This window comes from Callorhinchus milii, unplaced genomic scaffold (genome assembly GCF_018977255.1).
Source record: "Callorhinchus milii isolate IMCB2004 unplaced genomic scaffold, IMCB_Cmil_1.0 Scaffold1, whole genome shotgun sequence".
NCBI lineage: Eukaryota > Metazoa > Chordata > Chondrichthyes > Chimaeriformes > Callorhinchidae > Callorhinchus > Callorhinchus milii.
In genome coordinates this window covers 90,683,136-90,708,681 of record NW_024704742.1, presented here as the reverse complement: position 1 = coordinate 90,708,681, position 25,546 = coordinate 90,683,136, and the positions used below count along the sequence as shown (strand labels likewise).

The 25,546-nt window shown below is 44.7% G+C and overlaps 1 protein-coding gene across 3 annotated transcripts in view; it reads left to right on the top strand.

Moving 5' to 3' along the window:
• The first annotated feature begins 4,643 nt into the window (after positions 1 to 4,643).
• cntln (centlein, centrosomal protein) overlaps positions 4,644 to 25,546 on the top strand; it is a 187,097-nt gene continuing 166,194 nt past the window's right edge. For all 3 annotated transcript variants that reach the window (XM_042333055.1, XM_042333048.1, XM_042333041.1), the window contains exons 1-3: positions 4,644 to 4,739; positions 7,653 to 7,736; positions 16,300 to 16,388. In XM_042333055.1, coding sequence (XP_042188989.1) covers positions 7,659 to 7,736; positions 16,300 to 16,388 — 167 coding nt within the window. In that variant the 5' untranslated portion in view covers positions 4,644 to 4,739; positions 7,653 to 7,658. The remainder of the gene's footprint in view (positions 4,740 to 7,652; positions 7,737 to 16,299; positions 16,389 to 25,546) is intronic.

Genomic DNA, 25,546 nt, shown 5'->3' with positions numbered 1-25,546 from the left:
GTTCTGAATGACCTGCAGCTTGTGGAGGGAGGTGCCGGGAAGGCCGGCGAGGAGAGAGTTCCCATAGTCCAGCCTTGAGGTGATAAAGGCGTGGACCAGAGTTTCAGCAGCGTGAGGGGTGAGGTAGTGCCGTAGTCTGGCGATGTTCCGGAGGTGATGGAAGGCGGTGCCAGCTGTGGCGCGGATGTGGGGAAGAAAGGACAGCTCAGGGTCGAACAGAACCCCGAGGTTCCTGACTGGCTTTGAGAGGTGGAGAGTGCAGCCTTGGATGCTGATGGTGTCAGCGCCTGAGGTGCGGAGGCGCTGACGTGAGCCAATCAGGAGGGCCTCAGTTTTGCACACGTTGAGCTGGAGAAAGTTGTCTCTCGTCCAGGACTCGATGTCGGACAGGCAGCTGTCAGGACATCGGTGGTCGTGGAGTTGAGGGTAGAGGAGGAAAGGTAGAGTTGGGTGTCATCCGCATACATGTGGAAGTTAACCCCATGTCTGCGGATGATGTCACCAAGGGGGAGCATATAGAGGGTGAAGAGGAGGGGACCGAGGACAGAGCCCTGAGGGACACCGCACGAGACAGTGCGGGGGCTGGAGGGAAAGCCGTTTGCAGAGACAAAATGAAGACGGTGGGAAAGGTAAGACCTAAACCACTCAAGCACAGGGCCTTGAAGGTTGAGGTGGGAGGACAAGCGGTGGAGGAGGATAGAGTGGTCGACCGTATCGAATGTGGCCGATAGGTCGAGGAGGACGAGGAGGCAGAGGGAGCCCTGGTCGCAGATGGTCAAGATGTCATTGGTGACCTTGACCAGGGCGGTTTCCGTGCTATCAGCAGCACGGAAACCCGACTGGAGGGGTTCGAAAAGTGAATGGGTGGAGAGGAAAAAGCGCAGCTGGGAGGCGACAACTCTTTCGAGAACCTTGGACAGGAAGGGGAGGTTGGAGATGGGCCGGTAGCTTGATAGCTACGAAGCATCAAGGGAGGATTTTTTCAATGTGGGAGTGATGGTGGCAGTTTTGAGGGGAATGGGAACAGAGCCAGAGGAGAGGGACAGGTTAATAGTGTCTGTGAGAAGTGGGGCAAGGAGGTGGAGCTGGGAGATAAGGAGTGGAGTGGGGATGGGGTCCAGGGAGCAGGTGGTGGGTTTCAGTGACAGGATGAGTTTGGTGACAGAGGGTGGGGAAACGGGTTCAAGGGTGTGTAGGGGAGGATGGGTAGGAGTCGAAGTGTGGGAGGGAAGGGGTGGTGGGTGGATGGAAGTTGGAGGGGCAGTGACCGCGGAGCGGATTCCCTTGATTTTGGATTCAAGGAAATCCAGCATCTCCTCGCAGTGAAGGTTGGAGGAGATGACCTGCAAGGGGTGGCGGGGAGGACGGAGGAGTCGGGATGTGGTGGAGAACAGAAGCCTGGGGTTGTTCTTCCCCTCCAGGATTATCCTGGAGTAGAAGGACGACTTGGCCGAGGCTAGAGTGGAGCGGTAGATTTTTGAGGAGGTCCAGCCAGATTTGCCAGTGGACCATTAGGCCAGATTTGAGGCAGGTGCGTTCAGCGGCCCGCACCTGGCTCTTCAGTGAGCGGAGGTGGGTGGTGAACCAGGGGGAGGAACGACAGTACGGGAGGTGATGGGGGCAAGAGTGTCAAGTGTGGAGGAGAGGGTGTTGTGGAGGAGGGTGAGAGCAGAAGAGGGGTCAGTGAGGGATGAAGGCCAGAGGGAGAGGAGTTCAGAGGACTCCAAGACAGCGGTTAGGGATTGTGGAGGTAACTTCTTCCAGGGGCGGTAGAAGATGGTGGTGGGTCTGGTGGACGTGGTGAAGGAGATGAAGTGGTGATCAGAGACGGCCTTGTCGGTAATGGTGACATCCGAGACATTGAGGCCCTGGGTGATCAACAAATCAAATGGGTGGCCGTGAATGTGAGTGGCGGAGTTGATGTGGAGGGAGAGGTTGAGCGAGGAGAGGAGGGAGGAGAAGTCCGAGGAGATGGAGCAGGCAGAAGGGGGTGAAGTGCAGGTTGAAGTCGCCCAGGATGATGAGGCGATCAGAGCAGAGGCAGAGAGATGTTAGGAGGGTAGAAATATCGGAGATGAAGGTGGGAGAGGTTTTAGGGGGCCGGTAGAGGAGGAGAATTTTGAGCCAAGGACAACCCCAGGCTCCTCTTCTCCATCACCAACACGCTCCTCTGTCCATTCTCACCTCAAAAGCCAGTTGTGAGGCCATGCTGGATTTCCTTGAATCCAAGGTCGAAGGGATTCGCTCAGCTGCCTCTGCCATTCCATGTGCTACACCCTCCCCATCTCCTCCTCCCACCCCAGCCTCTACCCATCCCTCCCTCCACACCTTCGAAGCTGTCTCCCACTCCTCTCTTACCACCACTATAATACGCATGAAACCGACCACCTGCTCCTTGACTCCATCCCTACCCCTCTCCTTACCTCCCAGCTCCACCTCCTTGTCCCTCTACTCACAGACATCATAAACCTCTCTCTGTCCACTGGTACTGTTCCCATCCCATTAAAAACCACTGTCGTCACTCCTATCCTTAAAAAAACCCTCACTGGACCCATCTCTACTCTCAAACTGCCGCCCTATCTCCAAGCTCCCTTTCCCCTCCAAGGTCCTGGAACAAGTTGTTGCTTCCCAGCTTCGCTCCTTCCTCTCCCATCAGTCCCTTCACTTACCCCTCCAATTGGGTTTCCGTGCCGCCCACAGCACAGAAACAGCCCTGGTCAAAGTGAGAAATTACATTCTGTCCATCTGTGACCAGGGCTCCTTCTGCCTCCTCGTCATCCTTGACCTCTCTGCTACCTTCAACACGGTCGACCATTCTATCCTCATCCACCACCTCAACTTTCACGGTTCTGTTCTTGACTGGTTCAGATCGTACCTCTCACAATGCCTCCACTTCATCTCCACAAATGGTTTCTCCTCTAGCCCCCGCATCGTCTCATGTGGTGTTCCTCAGGGCTCTGTCCTTGGTCCCCTACTCTTCAATATCTACATGCTCCCCTTAGGTGGCATCATCTGCAGACACGGGGGTCAACTTCCAAATGTACACGGATGATACCCAACTGTACCTCTCTGCCTCCACCCTTGACTCCAGGACCACTGCTGTCCTGACAGAATGTCTGTCAGACATCAAGTGCTGGATGAGAGCTAACTTTCTTCAGTTGAATGTCAACAAAACCGAGGCTCTACTGATTGGCTTCCGTCAGTGCATCCGCACCTCAGGGGCTGACAGCATCACCATCCGTGGATGCATGCGCCAGCTTACTAAGCCAGTCCAGAAACTTGGGGCCTTGTTCGACCCTCAACTATCCTTTCTACCCCACATCCAGGTCATGATCCGCTCTGGCTCCCCCCACCTCCGCAACATCACCCGGCTCTGCCACTGTCTCACTCCGCAGGCCACCGAAACCCTCATACACGTCTTCATTACATCAACAACAACAACAAGATTCCATTTATAGAGCGCCTTTCACGTCGTGAGGAAGTCCCAAGGCGCTGTACAGTTGGGTCAGGCTTGACTATGCAAGCTACTTGCTTGTCGGCCTCCCCAACTCCTCCCTCCATAGGCTGAAGATTATCCAGAACTCTGCAGCCCATGCTCTCTCCTGCACCAGGCTCCGTGACCCTATTGCCCCCTTCCTGGCCCGACTCCACTGGCTTCCCATCGCACATAGGATACAGTTCAAGATCCTGGTCCTCACCTTCAAAGCTCTCCATTGGCTTTGCTCCACCCCTACCGCTGAGACCTCCTTAACCCTGTACCATCCTGCCTGTTTCTTCTCTGCTCCCACCTGCTGGAACTCCATCCCACAGACCCACCACCTTGCCCCCTCCCTTGCCTCCTTCGAGACGCATCTCAAGACTCCTCTTCGACCGAGCTTTTGATCCTCCTTCCCCCCCCCCGTCCTCCACCGTCCCTGATCCCCAGCTTGGGTCCGAAACACAGTTTGTCAAGAGCCTTGGGAGGTCCTCCCGACGTGAAAGGCGATATACGATTTTGTTGTTGTTTGTTGTTGTTGTTGTATAACTCTATGATACCCCTAGTATAATTATCACGCCGCGTACCATATTTTTCACAACATTTTAAAAAGTTGTATTTTTCTCCTATGGATTTCAGCAACACTTCCTCTGCGCGCTTCTCATAAAGTTACGGCAGAGTCACGACCGCAGGGGGTCTCACAGTCACCGCAATATCCCATTGGAGGTTTGAAGTGGACATTAAAAGTCCTGTGCCGCTGTTCCCAACGCGAAGGGAGTTTCTCCCGGTTTCCTGGTCAAACAATCCCCATGACTGAAGAAATCGCGTCACGGTGTTGGCCGAACAATGTTGTGCGGATTCAGTGCTTTGCAGTGGCAGAACCAGGAGGAGGAGGTGGAGGTGGTGGTGGTGGGGGGGGGGGGGGGGGGTGTAGGGGGGTATGTCCCCGTCACTTAGTTTATATGTCAGTTGTCCAAAACTGACCAACACATATAACACACTCATTCACTTCTACATTCCCAATCGCGTCGCTGTTCCGGGTCTGACGTGCAGACGGCACGTGGCTGAGCCGCTGCTGGCGCCGCAGGGAGGGAAAGGGAGTGCGCCAGCGCGCGTGCGCGCGCCAGGCAGAGGCCGGAAGCGGATGTTGCGCGGTGGGGACGGGGCCCGGGGGGGGGAGAGAGAGAGGGCGCGCGGAGGTTTGAACCGTTGGAGCCGCGCGAGGCGGAGAGGCTGCGGGGCTGTCGGCACACAGGCCGCGCCGGTGCGTGTCTCTGCCCCTCCCTCCCCCCCTCCCCCTCCCGGAGCCTCTCGGTCTCTGTTGTTGTTTTTTATTGTTATTGTTATTGTCGCCGCCGCTGTTACGGACACATCGGTTACACGTCTGTGAGCACCGGTGAAGATGTTGTGGATGACGGAGGGGGAAGAGGAGAGAGAGAGAGAGAGAGAGAGAGGGTCCACTCCCCTCCAACTCCCAACTTGTTGACGATTCTTACACTGACTCTTTGCTTCAGAGGCTCTTAAGACTTGTGTCTTTGTCCTGGTGTTTGGTGCCCCCCCCACCCCCCCGCCCCCGAGCCCTCCGGTGGGGGGGAAGAGGAGATGTTGTTGTCCCAGACCCAGACTCGGGCTCTGAGCCGCAGGGCCCCGCGCGGCTGTCGCCGTTACCAGGGAAACCGGCCCACACGGCAACGCGGGGCTCCCGAGCCTGGAGAGCGGCAGCGGAGAGGCCCTGCACTCTGGGGGGGAGAGGCCCTGCACTCTGGGGGGGAGAGGCCCTGCACTCTGGGGGGGGGGGGGAGAGGCCCTGCACTCTGGGGGGGAGAGGCCCTGCACTCTGGGGGGGGGGAGAGGCCCTGCACTCTGGGGGGGAGAGGCCCTGCACTCTGGGGGGGGGGGAGAGGCCCTGCACTCTGGGGGGGAGAGGCCCTGCACTCTGGGGGGGGAGAGGCCCTGCACTCTGGGGGGGAGAGGCCCTGCACTCTGGGGGGGAGGCCCTGCACTCTGGGGGGGGAGAGGCCCTGCACTCTGGGGGGGGGGGGGGGAGAGGCCCTGCACTCTGGGGGGGGAGAGGCCCTGCACTCTGGGGGGGGGGGGAGAGGCCCTGCACTCTGGGGGGGAGAGGCCCTGCACTCTGGGGGGGGGGGGAGAGGCCCTGCACTCTGGGGGGGGAGAGGCCCTGCACTCTGGGGGGGGGGAGAGGCCCTGCACTCTGGGGGGGAGAGGCCCTGCACTCTGGGGGGGGGAGAGGCCCTGCACTCTGGGGGGGGGAGAGGCCCTGCACTCTGGGGGGGGAGAGGCCCTGCACTCTGGGGGGGGAGAGGCCCTGCACTCTGGGTGGGGAGGCCCTGCACTCTGGGTGGGGGAGGCCCTGCACTCTGGGGGGAGAAGCCCTGCACTCTGGGGGGGAGAGGCCCTGCACTCTGGGTGGGGGAGGCCCTGCACTCTGGGGCAGAGGGGGGTAGAGGCCCTGCACTCTGGGTGAGGGGGGTAGAGGCCCTGCTCTCTGGGGAGGGGGGGAGAGGCTCTGCACTCTGGGGGAGGGGGGTAGAGGCCCTGCACTCTGGGGGGTTGGGGGAGAGAGGCCCTGCACTCTGGGGGGGTGGGGGGAGAGAGGCCCTGCACTCTGGGGGAGGGGGGTAGAGGCCCTGCACTCTGGGTGAGGGGGGTAGAGGCCCTGCACTCTGGGGGGGGTGGGGGGAGAGAGGCCCTGCACTCTGGGGGGGTGGGGGAGAGAGGCCCTGCACTCTGGGGGGGTGGGGGGAGAGAGGCCCTGCACTCTGTGGGGGTGGGGGGAGAGAGGCCCTGCACTCTGGGGGAGGGGGGTAGAGGCCCTGCACTCTGGGTGAGGGGGGGAGAGGCTCTGCACTCTGGGGGGGTGGGGGGAGAGAGGCCCTGCACTCTGGGGGGTGGAGGGAGAGAGGCCCTGCACTCTGGGGGGGTGGGGGGAGAGAGGCCCTGCACTCTGGGGGGTGGGGGGAGAGAGGCCCTGCACTCTGGGGGGGTGGGGGGAGAGAGGCCCTGCACTCTGGGGGAGGGGGGTAGAGGCCCTGCACTCTGGGTGAGGGGGGTAGAGGCCCTGCACTCTGGGGGGTGGGGGGAGAGAGGCCGTGCACTCTGGGGGGGGTGGGGGGAGAGAGGCCCTGCACTCTGGGGGAGGGGGTGGAGCGGCCCTGCACTCTGGGGGAGGGGGGGGAGAGGCCCTGCACTCTGGGGGAGGGTTGGGGGAGAGGCCCTGAACTCTGGGGGGGAGAGGCCCTGCACTCTGGGAAAGGGGGGGGAGAGGCCCTGCACTCCTGGGTGGGGGTTGCGGAGAGGCCCTGCACTGGGGTTGGGTGCTGTAGTTCTGGTGCTATAGCTGTTTTTTTAAAAAAAGAGTATTTTCTGATTATTTTCGTATTGCTGCTACTTTCTAAATTTTACAATATGATCTAATGTAGTGTTGGCATTGGCGAAGCCGATAGTACCATAAAGTAGGTGTATTAGGACGGGTCCATGGGACACTGGCGTGTGAGGCAGTGTGGTAGTGGGGTCATTATAATGGATTTCCAAGTATACACACATGGATTTTGTACCTACTTGCTGCAGTGATTATTGTACATATTTCAACATTAATATAATAAAAATATTTGTCTAAGCAATGAATTAACAGAGGTAAAATTTTGTGTGCTACCTATCATCAATACAGGAGCAATCTAAAACATTGCATGGGTTTGGCAGCATGCAACTGGATGCTCTCTTGTGCAGAGAAGTGATTCTTGATTAAACCAGAGTGATTGGTGGAATTGCAACAAAAAATATCCAACTCAAATAATGTCAGCAAAAAGTGGAAAAACAATTGCCTTGTATAGAGTGATGCAGCATGGAATGAGATATTCAGCCCAGCCCCTCCATCTTTTTCCCCTAACACTCCTCTGTCTTAATAATTGACAGTTTATTTCTTGCAGTTTTAATATTCTGCACTCGTCCATATCTACCTAAACACAGATTAAATGTGTTAGTTTGCCCCATTGGTTTTTGTGAGCTGATCTTGGTAGAGATTAGTTGCTGTGTTTGTTAAAGGCAGTCACTACACTAATATCCTGTTATGTGAAGCTGTGTAAGATGTTTCAATGCGTTGGATAAAATGTAAAAATGTTATTAATCCTGATTTTAATGCTTTTCTTTTTGGTTAAAGATAATCATGACTTCAGAGCAAAGCAAAATCCGGAAACTGTCGGAGGAAGTTCGAAAACTGTCAGAGGAACTTGCTCAATGTCAGGTATGTTTGTTTGTTTGATTAGTTACAGATTTTATTTGTTTACATTGACCCACCTTCGAATTGATACAATTGAGGCAACTATCTATCACTTGATTTGCAGAAATGGTGAATGTGTAAATAAATGAAAAATGAAGAGAAATCTTTCTATTTTTTTTCAACTACAGAGCGACCATCATTCAAATAACTCACATATCTTGAGACCTATTGCCCTGAGAATATTGTATGTAATTTGATTTCATGGTTTCAGATAACAATGTCAGCATTATAAACTGAAATATCAGAGCTTGAATTGCTTTTTTGGACTATCAAATCATTGCCAATGTCATTTTCCACTCTGCACATGTGCAGCAAACTGAGCCAAGTTGATATCTATTAAATACATTAAAGAAATATAGTTCTATAATGATAGTAATCCTTGCATTTTACATAACTTCTTGTGTTGTTAAGTCTGAAAGTGCTTCATAGGATTTATTGTAAAGTGCAGTGAGTATGCATCTGTAGGCAAAAGTGGCAGATAATAATCCTTGCATTTGATATAGCGCTTTATCACGTTTTCCAGACGTCTCAAAGCACTTCACAGAATATGCTGTAAAGTGAATTGAGTGTATTTTGTGGGCAAAACATGATAGCCAATTGCTCGCAGCAGTGGCCCACAAACAGTCGTGGATTGAGTGACCAAAATAATAATAATAATTTATTTTTTGGAAAAGAAATTATTTGTGCACAGCAATGTTCCCCAAACAGTAGGATAAATATCGCAAAAAAGCACACATTTACCAACATCTGTGCAGCCCATTTCACCTTATGACAAACCCTATAATTCATACCACAACAGCTCGACTGTTGCCTTCTCTGCTTTTCAAATCAGCGACTTGGGCTTCTGTGGTGTGTGAGGATGATTGGGCTTGGTTGTTACTTGCCAGTTTTTGTTTGTATGATTTCCCAACACCCCTCACCCAATGGAATCTCCTTGCTTCATGCCAACTGTTGAGTGGTGGATACTGCATTCATTTAGGTCACAATCTCCACTCAGTTCTTCTGGATTGGAATGGGGTTACCAGTGGACAGAGCTTACTCTTACTTGTCCAAGCAGCGATATTCACATGTGAGCCTTGCCATATTATTGCCCTCTTCCTCTTAACATTCTATGGGATACTTCTTGCTTTCTATATTTTTTGCTCTGTGATCAGGTTAAAGATATCTTCTTCCTTTACTACTGACTCTGCACTTCTTTTGTTCTGTATGCTAATGTGTCCATTGAATGCTCATTACGAGGCCTTATTGGTGTCTTATTTTCTCTGATCCGTGTGCTCTGAGCTTTCTTGCAATTTCCCCCCCATATCTGCTAATCAGGTCGATTTAACACACAATTTCTTTGTTAATGGCTATTACAGCTGATGGGAAATTTCCTCCAGGGTCTATAATGAAAATAGTACGATTTGGGAGTTAAATTACAATTGCAAATGGTATTGACGACAGTCTCAGTACATAAACCATTAATGTCTTGCACTGTGACGCCCCCACAGTTGAAAAGCGTGCCAATGCTCACTGGCAAGGCTCACTTGTGAATAGTGGGTGCTTGGACAAGTAAGAGTGCTAATAGAATAATTTCTTGTCGAAGAAAAAAAATCATAAAATATTTTCAGGAGTTGAGGATAAAATGGTGAGAATCTCCTCTCCTAGATTTTATTTTACTATAATTATTAAAAAAAATATATTATTTTAATTATAGTAACATGCCATGCAAATTAATATGGTAAACCTTTAATATTATTACATCTGTCTTTTAACTACAAGATATGATTAATTTTAACAGGTTGGTCATACAATTCTAGATTAAAACCACAATAGCATCCCCCCCACCCACCCTATTGTGAGAGTTGCATGATGTTTGCAATAATAACAAAACAACTTACATTTTATATAGTGGTTTTCAAAGGGCATGGAGGGATATGAATGTGAAGACAAGGATCTCGAATTTGATTTGGGCAACCAGTGGAAGTGAGCAAAGATGGGGGTAATACACTCATCAAGCTGGTGCAGGAAAGAAAATGAGATGCAAATTATTTTTTTCTTTGGTCAGCTGCGTGACTGACACATGCAGAAATCCATCACCATGCTGAAGAATATTCAAACTGAATTCCATGCATCCCACCTACACATTGAAATTCCTGAATATTGGAATGGCATACCCATTCTCTCCCTGGAGGGACACATCCTGTTTGCATAATTCCAAAGAGGATAAGGTGCAGGCTGGCAAGAACCAAGCCTGGGGAGCCCAGAGTGTGTTGGAATAAAGCTGGAGTTTACCCATCTAAAATTGTGAAGCTTGCCATTGAAAGTACTGTCTGGCAAGCTTCCTGCTGCTTGTCCAGCTAGGACCACCATATCTGTTAGGCCAGGTTAGTGGGACCTGCTGCGTGGCTCAGAAACCAGACAACTGAGATCACCACAGAAGGTTGACTTGATTCCAGCATTCCATTGCCAACCACAACACCTTGGAGCCAGTTCAGCTCCAAGGAGACCCTGCTTCCCTCCTGTTATTGCAGGAGGATAGTTAGTCAGTGGTCTGATAGTTTTGTAGCTTGTATATAGAAGAGTTGGGGGCGGGGGAGTCTGGCGAGCATGGTGTTGAAATAATCAATAATAAAATAAATGACAAAGTACAGCCTACTCTGGATGCGACTCTGATGTTCTCAAGAACCAGGTGCCAGAATGACTGCCTGTGGGCAAATGTGTACTCATGGTAGTTTAGCAGAGGTCACAGACTCTGGGCAAACCTTCCATTATGTGGTGCTCTGCAATTCAGGCGCACTATGGTGCTATCTGCCATCCTACCCTGTTAATTTTGTTAACTGTTTACAATGTAATTTACTCATTATTGTTGTTTGATTTCTAATGCTAAGGTGGAAGTGAATGATACAGCAAGTTTTATGTCAATGGGGACATAAAACTAATTACTGTAAAATACAAGATACGAGCTGAATGCTTTAATTGATCTGAGATCTCCATGCCAACAAGAAACCTAAATCCTAAATTGTGTGTCAGCCTGATTTAGTGGTAGTACTCTCCTCTGAGTCAGAAGGTTGTGGGTTCAAGCCCCATGTTGGGACTTGGAATCTCAGTATAAGCTGACAATCCAGTGCAGTGCCGGGGGTTTGCTGCATCCGTTGTATGAGATGCTAAACTGAGGTCCTGTCTGCCTGTTCAGGTGGAAATTAAAGATCTCTTGGCACTATTCGAAAAGAGAAGGGAGTTTTCTCCTGGCTAACAATCCCCCAAATAAAATTGATCATTCACTCCATGGCTGTTTGTGGGACGTTGATGTATGTAACTGGTTACTACCCACAACAGTCAAAACTACTTTATAGTATAAGCACTTTGAAACATTATGATGATGTGATCAGGTGCAAAATCAAATGTGATGATTATTATTATCCTTCATGGTGGCTGTGTTTTGAGTTGTTTTATGCTTCCCTTTCCACTTTTCTCCTGAAATACTCACTCGTGCTTAAGAACAGTTTCATTCACGCTGATTATTCCCCCATTTCCCTATTCCTCTTGCGTGAGGGATGCCTGCATTCTCCAAACAGAGGGGCATCACAGCCAAACTTCATCCTGTTCAACTAAGACCGCAAATTCCTTTTACTCTTAACATTTAAAAGTCACCATTTAAAATTGTGAGCAATTTTGGAAAACAGTCTTAAATTCAATTTTAATTTGGAAGCTGATTGTCCAAAGTACAGAAAAAGAACTGGATTTTTTTTTCAAATTCAGATTGAATGTTTTCCAAAATTCTTCATGATCTTAAATATCCATGCTCTCTGGACATCCTTTTGCCTTGCCTCCTCCCTTTTCTTTGCAAAATCTATCTAAAAATGTATTACTATGACTGAACTTTTGGCCACCTCTCCTGTCTACTCCACCCAACTTGGGCTCCCTGTCCATCTCCGTCAAGAGCTTTGGGATGTTATGCTGTATGAAAGCGTTCTAATTCCAAATTGTTGTTGTAGCAGTCAATGGGAGTGGGAACCTTGGCTGATTTTCCTCTGAATTTGTAGAACCGGTATTTGTAGAACCCCCCCCCCCCCATAGCTCAGTATCCAACCCCATTAGAAGCACTCTGAGAAGTTCTTACATGACAAGTGGTATCATAAATGCAAGTTATTTTTGTTGAATTTGATGTGCATCATGGTGGATTATCTTGGATGTAACATGTTAATTTGTTGTCTTCCCAGATATTAACGTGTTTCTCAGCAGTCAGTTCAGGCTTTTCCTTTGGCCAAGTCATAATTTTTTATCTGCTTATTCTGTTTCTCAACATTTCTGCTTTTAAACCAGGCTTAATATTCTGAGCTGTTCTTACCAAAAGTCAAATATATGTACGAAAACAAAGAATATGGTTAAACTTACTGTCACTGTTCAACCAGTCCAAAGTGATTGAAATGAAGCCAGGAAGGATGTTGCTTCATTTGAAAAAACTGACAAAACAATGAAAAAAATGTGTGATACAGGGTCGGTCGGTCATGCAGCACCACCCTGCTTATAATAAAGAAATATTGGCTCCGAAACAGCATTGTGATTGTGAAGTTTGTGGTTAGAATAAGTATTCCAGTATGTTTTATGTGTGAAGTTTTAAACACGAGACACTCTCTCACATGGAATGCTCATTGTGATCCTTGGTTAAACGACTTACTGAGCTGCTGCTGTGATGCTCATTCTAGGATTGCAAGATTTTATCATGTGTTCTTACACATTCTCACAGCCAATAGGATCAATAATTGCTAACTATTATTGGTAGTAATACATGTTTCAATATGTCTACTGGATTCTGATAATCAAGAGGTGTACATTGTATATTAATCCTCCATTGAATCCTTACTCCAGTTAGAAACAAAACTACAATTTTCATCATTATGGTTTCTTTACAAATACAAACTTTTACTGCGATTTAATACCCATTCTGTTGGAAAATTGGATCAATAACGTTTCAGTTAATCTATTACATCATTGAAATCGTGTAGAATCCAATGATTTAATGTTTCACAGTATCCAGTCTACCACTAAGGCAAAATATTTCATGCTTGTTTTTATTTTCTATTTGAAGTCAAAGAATATCTTTGCTCTTTTTCAGTTGCATAGTATTTACTTAAGGACCATTGAAGTGATTTTTTTAAAATGTAAAATGAAAACCTAGTTTTTTAATGTTAAAACAAAGGGAAAATATTGAGGGGGATAAAATTAACTAATTAAGTAAAATTTGGTAAGAGTTGGGATTTAGTTTACAACATCAAAACCAATGAGCTTTATTGTTTTTACTTGCTGCGAATTAGGTTCTTTGAACCAGGCTGCAATGTTAGATGGTGGGGTGAGGATCTGGAAAGATAAGATCAAATGAACAGAAAGGCCTTTAGCATCTGTAGCTTTTGTGATATTGTATAGCGTTAAGCCAAAATGATTGGCATTTGCCACTTTTTTTTAAAAAAAGCATTTACACCCAGATTTCTGGCATGTTTGAGGCGTTTCTGGAACGCATTGTTGTAGGTCAACTTCGGTCACACCACTCCCTCCTCAAGCCCTGCAGTCTGGTTTTCGCCCTGCCCACAGGACAGAGACAGCGCTTGTCAAAGTCACAAATGACATTCTTTCTAACTGTGACCAGGGCTCCCTCTGCTTCTTTGACCTCCTGGATCTCTGCCGTGTTCAACACAGTCGATCACGCCATCCTCCTCCATTGGCTCTCTCCTCCCTCATCTACCTTAGTGAAACCGCTCTCGCCCCCGCCTGGTCACCTCTGGGGTACCTCAGGGCTCCATCCTTGGCCCTTTACCTTATCTATATGGTCCCGCTGGGCGATGTCATGCGCAGATACGGGGTGAATTTCCACATATATGCGGATGACGCGCAAATCTACTTTGCCTCCTCCAGTACCGCCGATGTTCTATCAGCTTGTCTGGCATACATCAAGGCCTGGATGAGTGTAAACTTCCTGCAGCTGAATATGGACAGGATGGACGCCATACTCCTTGGCTCCCGTCAACATTTTCACTCTTGCGGATCTAAACTCCTCAACCTCCCTGGGGTCTTCCTCAGACTCGCCGAACCAGTGCGCAACCTAGGCGCCCGGTTCGACCCACAACTGTCCTTCCTCCTCCACATCCAGTCTTTGACTGGGACCGCCTCCTTCCATCTCCGCCACATTGCCCGCCTCCGATTGCACCTTACCCCAAATGCAGCCAAATCCCTCATACATGCGTTTGTCACCTCCCGCCTGGATTACTTCAACACACTCCTCACCGGTCTCCCCGTCTCCACCATTCAAAAGATCCAGCTCATTCAAAACTCTGCCATCTGCTGACCTGGACAAAACTTGGTAGCCACATCTCACCAGTTCTGGCCAGGCTCCACTGGCTCCACATCACTGAACGGATTGACTTCAAGAATCTCACTCTCGTGTTCAAATCCATTCACTCCCTGGCACCTCCCTACCTTTCCGACCTCCTCACTCCCCAATCCACCACCTGGTGCCTCCACTCAACTGGCACCGGCCTCCTGCTCATCCCTCGCACCCTCCGCCCCCACCATTGGAGGTCACGCTTTCAGCCACTGCGCCCCAAAACTCTGGAACACTCTCCCTCAATCCCTCCACCTTGCCCCCTCTCTCAGGTCCCGCCTGGAAACTTTCCTCTTCGACCGTGCTTACAGCCACCACCCTTCTTCCCCCCAGCTCGGAGTCAGTCTCTGCCACGGTTAAGCACTCGGAAGACGCTACCCTGCGTGGAGGGCGCTATATAAGTGCAAGTTTTTGTTTCTTCAGGCACAGCTCTGTGGAGCTGCCGTGTAAGTGGTTGACAGCTATAAGTTTTAATCTCAGGTTTGTGTCCTCCCCACATTCTTCAGGTTCGAACTTGTAACTCCGCTTTCTACTCCAAATCCAGCAATGATGCATTTTGGTTGGATGTCTGGAGCCAGCTTATGATTGGGTAAAGTGCTATGGAAAAAAAGTCAATGCCTGCATGTGGTACTCTGAATATCAATGGTACTCTGAATATTGTCATGTTACTGCTTGTTGTTTTCATTTTCTGCTCTCAGTGAAAATGTGCTTTCTCTGATTTAGTCTTATTCTGACATGAGACTTGTATGCAAGTTCTTTATTAGTAAGTCATGATGTTTAATATTATTGGAACCTCCACCACCATTGGCAGCCAAGCCTTAAGCCACTGTACCACTAACCTTTGATACTCTCTCCCTCTCTATCTCAAACTTTCTGTCTCCTCTCCTCCCCCCCCCCCCCCCCCCCCCGCCCTCAATATCTGTCGACCTTCAAAAGCAATCTAAAAAACAAATTCTTGGACGATACCTTCTCCCCCGACTGCACACATAGACAGACTGCGTACCCGACACTGACTCTGTAAAGTGCTCTGAGATGTTTATGTTGCGGTTGTTACATAAACACATATGTAACATGTTATATAAGTTATGTAATATAAAGTTATTTTTGAAGTCTCCTTTTAGTTGTGCATTTCATACATTTCTGATGCCTTTTAGATGTAGTTTATAAATTTATTGCTCGTTTTCACCATGAATTAGTAGAGAATGCCCCTTTAGTCTCTGCTGGATTTTCAGAAGAGCATTCTCCCAAACAATGTGATAATAGTTTCAATATGACATGTTATCATACATTTGCTTGATAACATTGCTATTGGGATTGCATTGCTGCCTGCTGACCCAAGCCGACATTCCTAATTTAAACACAACTGAGCTTTTTATCCTGTTCAGCAGCAGGCAGACCGCAGCTGGAATCCCACGCACACTCTGAGTGGGATCCTCCCTTCGTATCTGCAGCCTTCCTTGTTTGAATACAGCGCACCATTATTTATGAAAAGAAAGAAGTTGGCAGTTTTCATGGTAAAGCCAAGTGCATTTCTTTAAAACCAGCTGGAGCTGTCGAATAAAATACTTTTTTTAAAAAAAATAATTAGACACCATTATGTCTATCTGTTTTTCATGTGGAAACCTATAGCTTTTTTGATCTGAGTGATCTTAGTTTTTTTATTGTGAAATAATGCACTGTTTTGAAGGAAGAAATTTGGCTATTGTTGTGTCACCTTCCTGAAAAAAATATCATGCGGGATTAACCCAGATTTCTAAATTCCATGTGATTCATGAATCTTCGCCCTTGGATCGTTAATCTTGTACCTTTTCATGTCATTATGCCAACTGAAAAGATTGTTCTTTCCACACCCAAAAACAAATGTTTCTTTTGTTTTGTAATTGTGAACTAATTTTTGCCCTATTTTTCCGCATGCAATGATCCTTCAATCTTGCTTCCAAAATTGTGCAATGTTTTGTGCAAAGCATACCAGAGCCAGTTACATTTTAGTGTAATCAAGGTAATGTCTAATCAATACAGAACTTCAATAAAAAACAGCTAACTGCTTAAATGACTCCCACAAAATACAAAGTCAATCCACTTTATAGTATATCCTGTGAAGCGCTTTGAGAAGTGTTTTTATGTGATACTGTTTTATTTGCTTATCTTGTATTTTTGTATTTTGTGCAGGCTGATAAAGAATTTGTTTGGTCATTGTGGAAGCACCTGCAAGTAGCAAACCCAGATCTTACCCATGCAATCAGTTTGGTTATAGAAAGGTGAGTGAATCTTAGTTTTCTCTTAAGAATTTTGCAAAAGGTAGTGGAGGGATCAATATAGTTTAAAATAAATCAAGGTAGAATTATTTATGTAAAATTTTGGAAACCAAACCAAAACTGTAGTTTTTTCTTTCTTGCATGTTTGTCAGTTTCTGGCTAACCAAGATGTTTTGAGCTTTCAAAATATTCTGTTACACTGCTACAATCAGTTCGGTTTGATCTGCTGATATTAATTTAGCTTATTTAATCAAATAAAAAGTAACTCAGCTATCTCTCAATGCATTACTTCTGCTGTCTTAGAATTACCATGTTTTCATACGGCATCCAGAGAGAGCCTTATAAAGCAAAGAGCTAAGAGAAAGTCTATTGTATTTTGTTGATATGTTTCAGGTTAACACAATGCTTGAAATTAAATTGCTACTTGATGGAATTGTCAGGAGCAATGCTAAATTGTGAACAACCTTGTTTATACAGTGTTTGGTCTGACTTCCACTTCAGTGATCATAAATATTTAGCTCGGTAACATTTACAGTTTGGTGGTCAACACTCAACAGTCAGTCAGGCTTGATTGAAGGCCCCTCCTGGGAGAATCTGATAGAATGGGGTATCAGCATTTGCCTCTTCATGTTTAGTTGTAAGAGCTCTTTATAATTGAGCACAAACAATAAAGTACCAGAAAAAAATGAGTGCCTCATACAGTACTAAATCATGGTCCATGTTGTACTGTGGTTTTTGATCACAATCAATATTCGTACTGTATGAGGATCTCGTTTTTTCATGCTGTGTGTCAGCCTGGCTCATTGGTAGCATCTGAGTCAGAAGGTTATGGGTTCAAGCCCCGACTCAGGACCTGGATTCACGTGATCTCAACCGGCACTTCCAGTGTTCTGTTCTGGAGAACCTTAATCATTGTTAGAACCCCAGTTTAAGGGATTAAATTCACAGGTTTTATGCACCAGCCTAATGTAGGAATGCAATGTAAAATTGTGAATGAGATAATTCTGTTTCCAGTATACTCTGCCCAATGGTAACAGTTGCATTTAATATATTATTTTGCCCGTATTGCTTTTGAACCATAGAAATTTACAGTACAGAAAAAGATCTTTGGCCAATTGTCTTGGCTGGATCTTTGAAAAAGCAATCCATTAATTCCAATTTACTTGCCTTTTCCTCATATCCATGCAAATTACTCCTTCTTAGGAATCCTTCTTTATTGTACCATGTGTAAAATAAGCCTTAAAAGCGAGTTTAAATGACATGGAGAGGCTAGAGAAGCTAGGATTATTATCCTTGGAGCAGAGAAGGTTAAGAGGAAACTTAGTAGAAGTTTTCAAAATTATTTGAGGAGAACAAGTTTGCAGGGCTATGGGGAGAGAGCAGGAGAATGGGATTAATTTGGAATAGCTCTTTTAAAAGAGCGGGCACAGACACGATGGGACGAAAGGCCTCCTTTTGTGCTGTATAATTCTATGTTTCTAAGATTTTGTGATAGTTTTTTTTGGCAGGAGTTAAAATGCTCTTTAACATCTCTTTTGTCAGAGTCCTTTAGCTTAGTGGTTAGATCCATTGCCTCACAAGTGAAGGGACCTGGGTTCGATTCCTGGGCAGGACGAAACCTTAGGCAAGTTTCCTTACTCAACATGCCTCTGTTTACCCCGTAGTAAGTAGGAACCTGGTTGTTAATTGATTGGCGGATTGCTTTTCCGTGGGTAATAATCACTCTAAAAAATAATGAGGTCACTTGATCCATGACTGTTTGTTGGACACTGCTGTGCGCAATTGGCTGTCACGTTTCGCCCACAAAATGTACAGTCAGTTTACTTTACAGTATATTCTGTGAAGCGGTTTGAGATGTTTTGAAGACGTGATAAGGCGCTATATCAAATGCAAGGATTATTATTCTTTTTAAACTGTTAGGTGAAATAAGAGTTAGATCATATAATGGTAAATTCTGGGAGATTAACTATTCTGTTTTATTTGGTGATGGTAATTGGAGTTGAGGTACAGATCAACCTTGATCTTATAGAATGGTGGAACAGGCCCGAGGGGCTGAATGGCATAATCCTGTTCCTATATATAATTGCAGTCCAGTTATTTTGTCCTGTCACTATGCTTAATGGTTTTGTCATAGTAGTTGTGTTGAGTAACATTTGTTTTTTTTTCTCTACATAAAACTTTCTAACTGAAATATTTCTAACTCAAGAATATAGTTTGTAAATCTTAATGAATATCAAACTGTGCCAGAGCTAAATCTTTAAACCTTCCCTTATTTGACAGCCTACAAAGTATTTAAAATGCTCAGTAAACAGTGTCTAAAGTGTCCAAAAATGCTTCTGTGACTATATTGTCTGAGAATATGAATAATGTGCAAGTCAGCATGCCAGTAAATATCCCGATCTCCGAGTGGTGTCTGGGGTCAGTTCCAATAAAGTTTGCTTGTCCCTTTTGAACCTGTGAGTCAGTTTAGTGGTTATTCAATTGCGCTGTAAATGGCTTCCAGTCTGACTTTTTGGAACTGTATTTTGGGGAAATGCTGTGCTGGAAAGGATTAATTTAACATAAGCCAACATGACATATGTCTTTCTTGAAGCACTATTACTATATATCTGTATATTTCTTACTTGAAGCATACCCCCCCACCCCCCACCCCCCACACACACAAGCCAAATAGTATTTTTTAGTGGAATTTCTCTTTTTTTATGATACTGTACTCTACAATTTTTTTTACCCTATTGAAAATATTTACGGATTGTTCCAAAGACTATTAGGATTGTAAATTTTAAATTGCTATAAATTGTAATACGAGTGAGTTTGACCTGAGTGGAAGAACAGTACTGATTGCTGTCTTTTCCAAAAGACTTTCCGTTTCCTGTCATCTTATAATTGACCTGGCTTTGCTCGGGTCACGGTGATCTCCTCATTTCAAGCCCATTGTCTACCACCTGAAATTTTTTGAAGAGCTTCGAATGCGTGTTTAGGAGCATGCATTTTTCTTTTTTTCTGGGTAGGAAGAGCTAAGTACTGAACTTTGAACTGTTAAAATTATATTTCAAATGTTCTTTTCAGTTTGACAATATTTTAACATTGTGATCTAATTAAATGTCGGAAAACCTCAACACTTGGAATGAGAATAGTGAGAATAGCTTGATGATGATATCATGTTGTGGTGTTCTCTTAGACTCTAGCTTTAACAATGGGGGGTAGAGCTGTCTGAACAGGCTAATATTTGGTAAACTTTTAAAGAAAAGCAGCTGTAAAACTACATACATATTTAAAGTATGATTTGAATGATCTTTGCATTTGATAAACCTTATCACGCCATTCAGAAATCTCTGCACTTTTCGGGATTTACTGTAAAGTGTAGTGATGGTGTACTTTGTAGATGAAAATGGCAGCCAATTTACACACAATAGTGGCGAACAAATAGCCACAAAGTGAATATCACACATAATTTGGACCAAGCTGAACTTGATCTTCAACCTTAAAATTGATAGTGTCTTTCTCCTTCCAGCTTGTTCTTTTTGGGAAGCATTTTGTCACTAGGTCAGTGTTGGAAATTGAAGGCTTATGAAGCAATTGGAGGTGGATGAGGTATTGAGTAACTTCAAGTTTAGGCATTGCTTCGTAGAACTAACTGAACTGGCTGCAGATATGTGCTACACAAAATGCTATTGAAGTGGTGGTTGAAATAGCAGCCAGAGACATTGTGGGAAAGATGATCTGTGATGCTAAGTGAGGTGCCATTTAATAGGATGGACCATTAGGTGTCAGCCTGGTTCAGTTGGTAGGACTCTTGCTTCTGAGTTGGAAGGTTGTGGGTTCAAACCCTGTATTGGGACTTTGAACTCATATCGTCTCGGCTGATACACCAATGCAATCTTAGGGTGTGCTGCACTGTGATATGTGCCATCCTTCGAATGAAATGTTAAAATGAATTTTGTCTGCCTGTTCAGATGCATGTTAAAGATCGCGTGCATTGTTTAAAAAAAAGGAAATTTCTCCCAATGACCTAGCCAACAGTCACTTTCTCCTAAATAAAATTGGTCATTCATTTCGTAGCTGTTTGTGGGACATTGCTGTGCAAATTGGTTGCCATGTTTGCTTACAAAATATGCAGTCACTACAGTAAATCCCGTGAAGTGCTTTGGCGTGAAAGGCACTATATCAAAGGGAAGGATTATTTTTATTTTTTTAATGTCAGATGAATGGGAAAGAAGATGTTTTCTCTGCTGGATTGCTTTCCCAAATACTAAGTGAGCCAGTGTCCTTGATCTCTTGTCTAAGACCCACTTATTGGCTTCGACTCTGAATTCAGAAATGCACTGACTGGCTAAATAGTTAAAATGGATTTATTGTTAGACACCAAAATGCTTGAATCACTCTTCAGTCTGTTACCCAATTTTATCATTATACAGTAGCTTTCTTCTGCCCCCCTCTCTTACCCTGGCTGGAACGAGGTGAATTAAAACTTTTTACAACAATTAGTAAAAAACAGATATGACCATTTCATGTGCATATTGGTACATGTAGAGTGCATATTCATGTAGAGTGATTTATTGTTAAATTTTAGGCCATTTAAAACCCGGAATATTATTTTCATCAGCCAGTCTCTGCGCAGTGCCAAAAGTAAGTTGTCTGAAAAAACATTGATTAGGATACCAAAGCAAGCACAGAAAGGAAGCAGAAGCCGTGTCTCTGCATATCTGCTGTAAATGAGCTGGCAGGTCATTAAGGATGTTGGACTCAAAATTGAGAAAAAAAATCACAAATATGCATTTAATGTTCCCAAGTAATGGCACAATCCCAACAACTTTTAGCAGTCATGTGTTTGTGGACTGGGTTGCCATATTTGACTCAATAACAATTTGTTGTTGCTTGATATGTAAAGAGGCCTTAGGTCATACATCATCAATATGACATCAGTTGGATGTTCAGCCTAAGCCCAGTTCTGTTTGGGTTTATGCAATATCTATTTCGGTCTTTCACTTTCTAGCCCAGTGACATCCTGAGAGATCAACAAATTAGTTAAGGATTACATAAAAGGAGCTTGACAAATAAGACTTTTCAAACCTTTTCAATCCCCTCTGCCTCCACTTGATTGGCTCCGGCCTTCTGAATGTCCCTCGTATCCTCCATTCCAACATCGGTGGCTATGCTTTCACACTCCGAAACTCTGGAACAGTCTTCCTCTATCCCTCTGCTTTGCCCCTTCCTTCCTCATCTTCAGGTCGCACCTGAAGACCTCCCCATCCCCCTAGCTCAGCGTTGTGCTCCTCCACTGTCAGGCGTGCTTGAGATGCTACTCTACATGAGGGGAGCTATATAAATGCAAGTTGTTGTTGAACGTGTTGTCATAAAAAGCCATTCTCTCATGGGCAGTAAGTTCAGCGCTGTAGTAGAAGATCCATGCTATTTCTTTTGATTTGTATTTCTAAGTTGCCCTTCATCCCATTTTAATAATAATAATAATCCTTGCATTTGATATAGCGCTTTTCATGTCGGGAGGACGTCCCAAAGCGCTTCACAGAATATACTGTAAAGTGAATTGACTGTATATTTGTGGGCGAACACGGGAGCCAATTGTGCACAGCAATGTCCCACAAACAGTCGTAGATTGAAAATGACCAATTTATTATTGTTTTTGGTTTTTGAGGGATTATTATTAGGCTCTGTGTGGAGCAAGGAAACTTGCCCAAGGTTTCGCCCTCTGCCTGGAATTGAACTCAGGTCTCTCACTTGCAAAGTGAGTGCTCTAACCACTGAGCTACAGGACTCCATTGTATTTTGTACCCAAATACATTTTGTTTTGGTTAAGCTTTGTTTGAGTTTGAATCCTGCACTAGGTGGATGGTATGTATCAGGAACTGCATGTGAGCTTCCTGACTGGCAGCCCAGAATGCCAATCATTAAGCCTCATCTTGCCCCCTGACACTGACTGCCAACCTAGTCCGCCAATCAGAGCAAGGTTGGACGTCAAATTGTTAAATATGCACGAGTAAAGAGCAAAGAATGAGAAATAATGAAGATTCTGCATGTCCTCACAACTTACCTGCAAAGGAGGATGTATGCCAGATCAGTGGTACTTTAGCTTGTGTTTCATGAGCTGAACATTATTGTCATAGTTTTATACAGGTTATAAATTTAGCTTTGGGAGATCAGTGTGCAAACATCTGGTTTTTAGTTTTTAGTGTGCAAATATCTGGTAGCTACCTTGAACTCGACAATTAAATATCTTTTGCAAATTGTTTATTACATAAAGATGTTTAGTTTTCACGTAGTAAACCCCTCTTATTGTGCTTTTGTTTTCTTATTTTCTTCCCTTTACTATCTTTCGCTCCTGAAAATGATGGCTGGTAGGGATGTCATCAGTGGCAATGGACCGTGTGTCTACTTTTGCATCCAATGCTCATGTGAAAACCTCAGAATAATAATGATAATAATATTCCTTGCATTTGGTTGGCTGCATTTTATGTCGGGAGGATGCCCCAAGCGCTTCACAGGATAGACTATGTGCTTTGTGGGCGAATGTTGAAAATATAATATGGATGTCTGCCAGCTCTGCCTTGGCATCACACAACTGCCGTGCCTGAAGAAAATTCCTAACTGTATTGCTGTGCACTTTGCATGAGGGAGTGACATTCTTAATTAGTATCACATGATGATCATGATAATCCCTCCATTTACCCACAAATACACAGTCACTCCACTCGCAGTAAATGCTGTGAAGCACTTTGGGATGTCCTCCTGATGTGAAAGGCGCTATACCAAATACGAAAAATATTATTATACACCTTTCCAGTCAGGAGAATCCCTCGAGGCACTTCACAGAATATCAAGTGGGTTGATTGTATTTTGTGAGAGTATACGGCAATCATTCAGAGTTCAACACTGCCACTCAAACAGCTATAGAGTGTAAATTCTAAGTTCCGATGTGGAGCTTGAACCGTCATCCTTCTGAGTTAGAGGCAAGGATGATACAAACTGAGCTAACTGAACATGTGGGTAAATTAGCTATGACATAATTAAGTGAAACTTAGCACATCAGGTTATTTGTACAAACAAAAATGTAAAGACATTACCAGTGACTTTCCTCTTTCGCCTCTCGCTCTATAACTATGCTGTAATATTCCATTCCAAATAAAGTTGGTCATTCACTTCACAGATGTTTGTGGGACTTTGCTATGTGCAAACCGGCTGCTACATTTTGTCCACAAAACACAGAGTCAAAACTACTTTACAGTATATTTTGCGAAGCACTTGGAGAAGTCTTGGTGACATGATAAGCTGCTATATTAAATGCAAGGATTATTATTATTCCTTCTTTATGATAATTTAACAACAACAACTTACATTTATATAGCACCCTTCACACAGAATAGTGTCTTGGAGCATTTGTCCCTGAGTAACCATGTATCGGTAGATATGTCTCTCCTCCATGATAAAAATACAATTTTAAAAAGTCATGTGAAACCTCTAATAACCTATAAATATTTGAATTATCCAAATTTAAAGTGCAAGCTTGATCTGGTTGAGCAAACATTTTAAAGAAGCAATAAATATCAAATGGTGCAGATTATTATTATTTTGTTAACAGATTTGCCCTACAGTCATTTGGAGGGGAAACAATTAAAATGTGCAGCTTTGATTGAAGAAATTCAAGACAACTTTAGAAAGCAAGGAAGCACACATGAATGAAAATTGTGTTAATTGAATATTTGCAAAATGAGAGTATATATACTGTATTTAGTGTTGGAACCTGTTGTAAGTGCTGTGATATCTGGCTTGTGTTCACAACAGTTCAAAGTTTGCACATGTTTCAATTTGAGATTGCTAAAGGTTAACTCTCTCCCACATGCTTAATACATTTCACAGATTTCCCTGATGTACCATACTGTTAAATTTACTTTCCCGGTGACACCTGTTAAATACAGTGCACCCTCAATTATTTGCCTGAATGGAGGCCCCTTGTGAATAATTGAAATTAGTGGGTAATCTAGGTTCCAATGTGTAAAATACAAAATAACCCATTACCTTTATTAAGTTTATTTTGATCTCTTTGATTTACTTATTAATTTCTATATGAAAAGAGGATCAGTAGAATGCATCAGTTGCAGTGATGAACTTTCAAGCTTTTCCTTAGCAAACTTTTTCCAAATAGAGGATAAGGTTGTGGAGACAAGGAGATGACCACATTACCTGTCTTTTCTGATTTATGGGAGGCAATCAGAAAAGAATGTTAATTTTTAAGAAAATCAGTTAATATTTAACATTTTTGTTAGTAAATATGCATCACTGTTCCCCTTGAATTAGTCATAAACATTAGAAATGCTGTGTGACTGTTGGAAACCTGTCTGCATCTAGTTTGAGAAACCACATAATCGCTATTTCCAGCTATTTTTGCACTAAATGTGGGTTGAATGTAAAATTGTAATGACTAGGGCCTTGGTAGTAAAACTAGAAAACATATGTGCCTTGACTAACAGCATATGTACCACCAATGCATTCCTATCACCACCTGTGGGCTCTTAATAATGAAACAGTTTATTTTAATCTGCACAGTATTTTCAGCATTATTTTTCATCGGAAGTAACTGTTTGCTTTTGATGATTGAAATTAAGAATAATTTCAGTGGTTGAAGGTGGGGATTTTACAAATTTTGTGCCATTTTTACAGAAAAATACCTTTTTTTCCCTTCTAAAGCGAAGCATGAGGTGCCAATCTCAATTCGGCCATCTTTGTAAATGCAGAATTGAATGAAAGTGGTTTCATTCTGTCGTTTCTCTTCCCTCTCCCTTCATTCTCACACCCTGAAGAGGTGATAAAATGTGAACATTTGTGTCAGCAAGAAATTTTTCCAGACTTCTTGGTTGGATGATCGTTGACCACAGGCGTTTTTGATGACCTAAAACTTTCAATAGTTTATTGGACATTTATCCAAGTATCTGTAGACTTTATGTACTAAAATGGCTTCAGTGTAACTGCAGTTAATAACTAAATGACATCCAATTGTGTTCATTCATCCATATCATTTCTCTTCTACAAAGCAATTTTTTTTATTTAAAGAAATCTGAGCTAATATCTTGAAATGGAAATGTTCAAATTTAATGTTCCATGAATTAATGGAATTATCGCTCAGTATCACCTGCAGCTTGGGTGCC